This window comes from Crocuta crocuta, unplaced genomic scaffold (genome assembly GCF_008692635.1).
Source record: "Crocuta crocuta isolate KB4526 unplaced genomic scaffold, BGI_CrCroc_1.0 scaffold95, whole genome shotgun sequence".
Classification (NCBI taxonomy): Eukaryota; Metazoa; Chordata; class Mammalia; order Carnivora; family Hyaenidae; genus Crocuta; species Crocuta crocuta.
The window spans coordinates 13,794,092-13,803,721 of record NW_027530971.1 but is presented as its reverse complement, the minus strand read 5'-3'; the positions used below and the strand labels follow the sequence as shown (position 1 = coordinate 13,803,721).

Here is a 9,630-nt window from a genome sequence, read left to right as displayed (position 1 = left end):
GTTGATGTGATCCTTCTGGAATCGAATAGGTTTCAATTAAAGGAATAGACACAGATTTGTATAAAGTAGTGGAGAACTTCCTATGTAGGAAACAGGATGAGTTTTCCAATGGCAGCAGGAAGGAGTAAGAAATGAGCTCACAAATACATTGGCTGAGTAGTATGGGAGACTGGAAGGGAACAGTGAGGAGAGGCTCAAATGCTCTTTTACTGTCAGAAAATACTAGAGGTTGTGGGCAGATGCTTTTTGTTTTATTTCTCCCAGTCGAGCTTCAGTGCTAAAAAATCCTGGTACAAGGGAGACTGGATGTTAGTCATCCCATGTATGAGCTGCTGCAGGAAGAGAGGTTTGAGGAATCTGACCCCAGAGCCACAGAGAATCAGTATACAGGAAGTGTCCTGAAAATAGTGCTCAGGAGAGATCATCATGGAAACACTGTGCTGGATCACCTGCAGGGATAAAGAACAGCCCAGAAGATATCTAGCTGCTATCCTGATACTTGTTCAGAATAGACCTTTGTAACTAGAGGGAAAAAAACACCTTAAAATCCTGACCATGAATTTCACAGTCACAGCACATGGTGGTAAATTTCTGGATTAAGGTCAAAATGGACCTCTACATGTAGTCCAAAGAAAGTAAAACAAAAAACAAAAACAAAAAAAAACACCTTTTTTCAATAATTTTCAAACACACACACAATAGGGACTTTATAGGGGAAGCTTTATGAAAACTTTCAAGTTTACTTAACCATTTTGGGTGTTTAATCAAGTTCAAAATGTTCCTAGGGCACAATTCTAAAATGTCTCATTAATTAAAAAGCATTTTATAGCATGTTTGCTTTGGAAAACTTCAAATGAACAGATACGGAATTTGGATTGTGGTGCCTATAAAGCCTATAAGTCCAAGTTCACATTTGGTTAGTTATAACATCAGTTACCGTTACACTTGTTTTTTTAGTTGTATGATAGAAAGTTGAGTCTCTTCCAGATAAGTGAGATTAGGATATCCTGAGCATCAATATAAACCTACCTCTCTCTCTCTCTCTCTCTTTCTCTCTCCCCCACTTTTTCTCTATGTCTTTCTTTCTCTCTGTTTCCCCTCCTTCCCCCTCCCCCTCTTTTCTCCTCTCCCTCCCTCTCTCTCTCTCTCTGTCTCTGTCTCTGTCTCTGTCTCTTTCTCTCTCTCTCTCTTCCCCTGTGGCAGAACATGGAGGAGAGATTTTAAAAAGTGAGCTTAAATGAACCATATTTGCCTTCACAACATTTAAGTGATATTCTTCTTTCATATTTAATTTGGAGGCATAGATATTTGTTAGTAAATATTTCTAGTAAGTCAAAGATAGTATACACCAATTGATTAATGTGGCTTATGTGGTTTGAGTTTGTTTGTTTTTGTTCAAAGGATCCTGAAGGATCAGAAGTGGACATGATGGAAGAAAATGATTATACTGGAATTATCTCTTTTCCTGACTTCAAGATTCCGTCCAATCCTAAGTATTTTAAAGTATTTGTTAATATAAGTTTTCTCTAAAAAGCACATCTGGAACTTTTGGTTGTGAGGCAGATAACCAGTCAAATGGAGCCACCTAGTGCTAACGAAGGGCATAAGTGTGAAAGAAAGGAGGCTATGCAAAATAGTGCTCTTGTGATGAGCCCCTGGAGATGTATGGAAGTGTTAAATCACTATATTGTACACTGAAACTAATATAACACTGTGTGTTAACTACCTGGAATTAAATTAAAATAAATAATAAAGTAGAAAGACCCCAAAAAATTTTTAGACAAAAAGGATACAATGTAAGTTTGAAAAATAATGTTAAGTCTAATGAGAAGTGAGGCTCAGTTTCTGGCAAACAAAACCCCCCCAATAGTTCTCATGAATCCTCTTTATATAAAGAAATAAAAATTTGGAAGAGGCAGAAGTAGTCCCCAGGATATTTTTCTTTTGATTAAAACTATCAACCCTCTGCCCTTCAAGGAATCTAAGAGATTGTCAGTCTAAAAGTCTGGTATGGTCCCATGCCTTGCTCTAAGAGTTATAAAAATATTGGTCTTTCATAGTCTTTGTCTGTATGGACTACTGGAAAGCAGATTTCAAGAAGGAGAGTGGGAGAGTGTTCTCAGAGCCATTTCTTTTCTTTTTCTCTTTCTTCCTTCTTCCTGCTTTTCTTTCTTTCTTTCTTTCTTTCTTTCTTTCTTTCTTTCTTTCTTTCTCCCTGATTTAAAGGGGCACCTAGATGGCTTAGTAGGTTAAGCATCTAACTCTTGATTTCAGCTCAGGTCATGATCTCAGGTTCATGGGTTCAAGTCCCATGTGCAGAGCCTACTTGGGATTCTCTGTCTTTCTCTCTCTGCTTCTCCCCTGCTCCCTCTCTCTCTTTCTCTTTGTCTTTCTCAAAATAGATAAGTAAACATTTAAAAAATATATTTAAGAACATGTTTAAACAGAATTCAGTGTAATAAATGTTTAGTGAACATATTCCTGGTATGTGCAAAGCACATGAATACACAAAATAGAAATGAATAATCCACAGTCCCTGCCTTCATGGAACTTATCATAGAGTAAGACAAATAATTGTACTTATAAATGGCTAAATATAACTTTAAAGTAACATCTCCTTATGGTCATTTTTCTGACCTCTGGAAGGAAGTTTGCAGTTAATTTGCTGTTTGCAATTAATTCACTGAAGATTTTCTAGAAATTTGAGTGAAATTGGGGATTTAATTTTTATATTGCATACTTCCTTGAAAATACTACATGTTCTATGACAGATTGATCTTATTATCTTATAAGTATTATCATTTCTCCAACTTTATCCTGTGACATTTGCTCCTTGACAGATTATATGTCAGACATGGTAGCCTCTCATGATCACTACTTTTCTACCCCAGTACCTTTGCATATGTTGTCCCCTCTGCTTAGAATGTGCTTCATCTTGCTCTTCACAAGGCTGGCTTCTTCTCATTCTTTAGGACACAAAGTAAATGCTCCCTTTTCAAAGAGGCTGTTCCTGGATGCACAATCTAATATAGTGCTTCTCTCTCTCTTTCTTCTTTACTCTCTTGTTTATTTACTTCATGGTACTTATCTCAACATCACATTTATTTATTTGCCTCTTTGTTTTGTCTGTTTTTTCCCACTGTTGTATCTTCAGTACTTAAACCTAACAGGCACTTGGCAAATATTCATTGAATTAATAATGATGATGATGATGATGATAGTTATAATATTAAGTATACTGATTGCATCGCCAACCTGCAAGATAAATACTACTTTTCTCATTTCATAAATGAAGTGAAGCAACTTGCCCAAATCCAATTTACCAGTAAATGGAAAAATGGCAATTGGAAATCCCATGGACTATTAGCTCTATGAAGACAGAAATTCTTCTGTTTTGTTCATTTTTATCTCCAGTTTTTACTCCAGTGCTCAGTAAATATTTTTAAATGGAGATTGTTAATTAATCCCAGGTCATTTTCTTCTTTAAATGAACCATGCTTTATCTCTAACCATAACTTCTTTTAGTGAGGTGTGAGTTATATCATCTGGATAAGCTCGACTTGTTATATGTTTCTATAGACATTGTCCTACTCTAGTGTGATTTTAGTATTATGTTAGTATAATTATGGTCCAGATTAATTAAATTAATCCTCAAGTTTCATAAGCTCTTCAAATCAAAGCCTGAAATCAAAACACCTGAAAAAAATAGCAATGTATGAAGAACTAATTACTAAGCAACTCCTATTATCCTGAAAATACTCAATTATTTCTGTTTATTACTTAAAGTTCTACATAAAATATATTACTAAGGCTAAATACATCTCTACTTACTTTCTCCTCTTTAAAGCACGAATCGATTAGATTTCCTCTGGGCATATTAAAACTTTTTGATGACATCTATAATTTTAAATATTTTGCTTCCACAGATACGGTGTGTGGAAAATCCAAGCTAAATATAAAGAGGAATTTTCAACGACTGCAACCGCATATTTTGAAATTAAAGAATATGGTAATTTGTGATCATTAAAAGTTTACCTGTAAAAAAGTTAGTGTTTTTGCAATAATGCTTTCCATTAGTGAACTTGCCGCAGAATCACCCCGAGATGAAGATGAGGCAGCCTGGCTGGCATGCTTGGAAGCAGTGGTTGAGGAGGTGGGGGGCAGTGCTCGATGTTGGAAGGCTTAGGCTTCAGCTCCAGCATGCCTTTGTTACCCTCCATTTCCCTCCAATAAACTCACAAACCTTTCTGGACTTGTGTTCCTCATCACAGAGCCAGAAGAGATCTAGTCCCCCAGGGAGCTTGACTAATGAAGGTCAAAAATTATGATTTTAGGAGAAACTTAAGTAGACTGAGATGAAGTGAGCAAAACCAGTAAAACTAATAATTTACTCAAGTCATTACAACCAACTAGTGAGAGAACCAGAACGATTGGGTTTCCACCCCTCTAGTTCAGTACTATTTTCCTCCTGACTCACTAATCTCTAATATAGTTATCTGAAAATTTAAGATATTCTTATTTTGAAATCAATCATATCAATAGACTAATAATTAACATATAAATAGCTTATCTTTCCCTTCTTACAGTTGTTTTTGTATTTATGTGCTCTGAGATCAAATTTAACTTTCTTTTGCTTGAAGTCATTTTTTATTCCTCCAGGAGACTTATAATAATGTGGAGAATAAATGCACAGATTTTAACAATTGGCAAACAGAACAGTGACAAAAAACAATTTGTTATACTGAAACAGCTTCAGAGATAATAGGGTTTCAATAACCTATAATCCTATCTGATCTCCTTTCCTCCAAGTATTTTTGCTGCTTCCCGTGTGTATCTAGAATTCATCCACCTCTTACCATCTGAGGTCATTCTCATCAATTCATCACCAGCCCCGTGCCCCACCCTGGAGTACTGCAAAAGTCTCCTAAGTGCTACCCCTTCTTCCAAACTATTATCACTTGGTATTGGCCAAAATAATCTTCAAATGCAAATCTCATCATGTTATTTCTCTGTTGAAAAGCCTCCAATAGCTCCTCATTCCTTTGCTAATCAAAACCAAAATCTTTATTTTGAGCTGGCCCCTGCCTACCTCCTCTTCAGCCTTACAATGTCCCATCTGCACAGAACACTCTTCCCCTCCCCCATTACCTAGCCAACTTCTACTCATGTTTCAAGTCTCAGCTGAAAAGCCATTTATTCAGCAAATCTTAACTTCTCTTTCCTGGGAAGGATTCCCTGTAATGCATATTAGTTTTCATAACTGTGGTATAGGCGTTTTTCTGTGTAATTATTTGCTTACCACCATCTTTACTGCTTGACTATGAGCTCATTAAGTCCAGGGCTTGTGTCTTTCTGTTCTCTGGGGTATCCCTGTTAATAGGAGTGTGCCTGCCACACAGCTAGTAGGTATTAGATGAAAAGGTGAAATGTTTTCCTCTACCTCATATCATAGAGAGAACACACCTACCTTCTTCTTTGATAACATAGGAATGTACCCTAGAACAATGAAGTGCATTCCTCCTTTATTTCTAGACTTCTCCATCGAGCAAACACAGTCCATACCTGAACCCAACTGTCTCACTGACACTTATGTGTCAGTCTTTGTCCATAATATCAGGGCCACTCAATTACCCAATTTTCTTTTTTTTTAATAAAGTTTATTTATTTATTTATTTATTTATTTATTTTGAGAGAGAGAGAGTGTGTGCACACATGAGCAGGGAAGAGGCAGAGAGAGAGAGAGAGAGAGAGAGAGAGAATCCCAAGCAGGGTCCATGCTATCAGCACAGAGCCCAGTGCTGGTCTCCATCCCATGAACCATGCGATCATGATCTGAGCTGAAACCGAGAGTTGAACACTTAACTGACTGAGCTACCCAGTTACCCAATTTTCTATTAACAGTTGTGTTGGTTAACAGAACTAGAATCCATGGGACCCCTAGGTGGCTCAGTTGGTTGAGTGTTGAACTCTTGATTTTAGTTCAGGTCATGATCTCAGGGTCATGGAATCAAGCCCCACATTGGGCTTTGCACTGGGCATGGAGCCTACTTGGGATCTCTCTCTCCCTCTCTCTCTCTGCTCCTCCCCCACTCGAGCACTCTCTCTCTTAAGAAAAAATTAATAAAGAATCCATAAGCCCTGCTACATAATCTTAGTATAAAGAGAAGGCAGTGCCATTTTGACAGGTGGAATTCTTTTCTCTTGGGCAATCAAGATACCAGAAAGAGAGAGAGAGAGAGAGAGAGAACTCCTTCCATCTGCCCTAATTTTAAATTTTGCATGGGTGTTCTTTCTTTTAGCTAATTATAAGCTTTCTCTTCTTGAATAAAGTTAGAGTTTTATGTTGGAATTTGGACACTGGATGGATTTATCTACAAGACAAAAAAGGGAACAGTTAAAGCAGCATGAGTTTTCCTTTTCTATTTTAAACTTAAGAAAACTCATGGAGCATACACTGTGTTTAAGACTCGTGAGAGGGGTAGGAGGGGGAGAGATATAAGGATACAGGGAATACAGTCTTTTTGGTTTTCAAGAAGCCCAGACTCTATTGAATAAATGCTATAATCAAAGTGTAGGCAAAGTGCTTCTGGTACATAGAACTGGATAGACCTCTGATTGGTAGAGGAGGAGGTCTCCCACAGATATTGTTGACAATGATGATGAGGAGGATGATGATGACAAGATGAATGTTGTGTTGATATTACAGCTTGTCCAACTCAATCAGAAAGAAGGCTATTCTAATTTAAATGGTAAAATTGCCTCTTTGTTTTTATTTTCAGTGTTGCCACATTTTTCTATCTCAATAGAACCAGAAAAGAGTTTCATTGGCTATAAGGACTTCAATCATTTTGAAATTACTATAAAAGCAAGGTAATAAAGTTTTCTTTCTTTCTTTCTTTCTTTCTTTCTTTCTTTCTTTCTTTCTTTCTTTCTTTCTTTCTTTCTTTCTTTCTTTCTCCAGATTATCCAGCTAAATTGAGTGCCAACTCTGGTTGGTGATAGTTGCCCAAAGTGAGAAGTGTGATTCCCCCCACCCACTTTATTGAGATAGTATTGACCTGTAACATTGTGCAAATTTAAGGTGTATGATGTGTTGATCTAATACACATATATATTGCTGAGATCTGTGATTTATTGGCAGTGTTTTCCATGACTTTGGGATTGACTGAGGAAACATCAGGCCTATAGTTTATTTACTTGTTTCAATTTTTTGCTGATTCTGATTTTAGTTTTGTTGGTTACTCAACAGCAAGAAAAAAATCCTAAAGTTTTAAGTTTAGTGTGTGTTTTTAGAAACCAGCATGATGTAGGATATTGAGGCTAGGATATGAAGTGTTTACTTCTTGTCATTTTTTAATGGCTTAACCAACCAGCTAATGCTGCATGACTACTTCAAGAACCAACACTTTACAACCACAACCATTTACAAGACCCCTGGGCAGTTCTGCTGATCTGGGCCAGGCTGAATGCAAGCTGGGCTCACCCGTGTGCCTGCAGTCAGTAGGCAGGCCACCTGGGGGCTGGCTGGTTTGGGGGGGGGGGGGTGTCTTACTTTCATGTGTGGCAGTTGACTAACAGTTGACTGAAACTACAAAGACAATTGGACTATGTGTATCTCTCACCATCCAGCAAATTAGCCTGTAGTAGCAGCAATGCTCAGAGAAAGAATATGGAGGCATGAAAGTCCATCACTTCTACCACATTCTTTTGTCCAAAGCAAGTTACATGACCAGCCCACAGGAAATAGATGCCCTTTAATACCTTTCACCCATAAGGAACTCCAAAGGTGGTGGGTATATGGGGCAGTGGAGAACTGGAAGTTAGTTTCGCAAGCAATCTCCCACAAAAGCTCAGGTCATTTAAAAATGACAATATAATATCATTATTAGTAACAATAACCAATTTGCATAACTATATATGTTGAGCAGCTTTCTAAGAACCCTGTATATATTAGCTCACTTAATCCTTATGAAATCTCTATGAGATAGTTACTATTTCTGTCACCATATTACAAATGAACAGAGGTACATACATGTTAAGTAATTTTCCCAAGATACCACAGCTAAGAAGTTACATGGTTTGTCTGGTTTCAGGGTTCAGGCCCTTCAACACTATCCTACACTGCCTTTCTTATTAGCATTTATACCTAAGATAGAGTGTTACTTAGTCTAAACCAACGTAAAGTCTCATTTGATAGAGAATTAACAAACTGGCTTCTTTTAATGGAGACACTTTATTTCTGCCGACTATGGATAAGAGAGGTTAGCTCTAGCTATAGTAATATTTTCTGTGTGGCAAATTTCTTTTAGCTTCACTTTAATTCTACATTTAAAAAGGAAATAGGAAGTTAGAATGTTAAAAAAGAACTTATCTCCCCTATCAATGAGATTGAACGTGCTGCTTTTAAAGATGTGAAAGAAGATAGGGACAGCGCCCTACTGATATCACAATCATCAAGGAAGTAAGTGTCCTGATTCCGGACCTGAGGTCTTTTGATCTCCTCAAGATCCGTTTATTCATCTAGCACAAGGTAATAAAAATCCGCACTTCGGCTTTATTATTATAGTTTTATGAGGATGAAATGTAACAGTGGATGGAAGACACTTTAAAGTGTATCAAGTGCTTTATGTAATTTCAAATTGTTACCTTTGATCTGAATTTTATTATTGTACCCACGTTAGCAAAACAATTTTATGATATTATTGCTTGGCAGATATTTTTATAATAAAGTTGTCACTGAGGCTGAAGTTTATGTCACCTTCGGAATAAAAGACGACTTAAAAGATGATCAAAAAGAAATGATGCAAAAAGCCTTGCAAAACACAATGGTAAGATGTTAAGACACATACGTTCACTTGTACCTAAAGATGCATCATGAAGGCTGGAGAAAAGTCACTTCCAAATCATCTAGTCCAACCCCTCATTTACACAGGTGTGGAAATTGAAGCTAAAATGCTCTCTTGGCTTCTCCTGGGCCTCAGGATAAAGTCCACTTGCAGTGACATCAGCTCCCCTCAGCAGCCTATCTCATGCCCTTTCCTCCTCCCCTCTACCTAGTTCCTGGAACTTTCACTAGTCTCTCTTGCCTCCAGGTGTTTGCAATGCCATTCCTTCTGCTTGGGAATGCTCTTCCCCTTTGTGGCTTCTGCCTCTTTGTGGCCTCGATAATCCTTTCTTTTCTTTAAGTCTCAGAGTTAACACCCTTTCTCTGGGAAGTCTCCCTGACTCCTGTAAATTAGGTTGGCTGCCCCTGCTGGGTCTCCAGCCTCCCTTACTGGAGTGTGTATCATACTTTATGACAGTGTTCTCAACCAGAGATGTTGTTTACCCCAAAGGGCACATTTGGCAATGTCCAGAAAACATCTATGGTCGTCACAACTGGGAAGGAGGAGGGTACAATTAGCATTTAGTGAATAGAGGCCAGCATGTTGCCCAATTCCCGCAATGTGCAGAGCAGCCCCAACAATAAGTTATCCTATCCAACATGTCAACAGGGCTGAGATTGAGAAGCCCTTCTTTACTACAATGGTTTACTTCCTTCTCTCTCATTCTCTACACTAAACTCTTTGTGCATCTAAATTTTTCCTATTATATGCCCAGAGCCAACCTGGTTCCTGGCAAACAGTAGGT

At 37.7% G+C, this 9,630-nt stretch overlaps 1 protein-coding gene across 2 annotated transcripts in view; it reads left to right on the top strand.

Moving 5' to 3' along the window:
• C5 (complement C5) overlaps window positions 1-9,630 on the top strand; it is an 84,266-nt gene that overhangs the window by 12,500 nt on the left and 62,136 nt on the right. For both annotated transcript variants that reach the window (XM_077769807.1, XM_077769808.1), the window contains exons 5-8: window positions 1,402-1,493; window positions 3,927-4,009; window positions 6,780-6,870; window positions 8,714-8,828. In XM_077769807.1, the coding sequence (XP_077625933.1) occupies window positions 1,402-1,493; window positions 3,927-4,009; window positions 6,780-6,870; window positions 8,714-8,828 (381 nt within the window). The remainder of the gene's footprint in view (window positions 1-1,401; window positions 1,494-3,926; window positions 4,010-6,779; window positions 6,871-8,713; window positions 8,829-9,630) is intronic.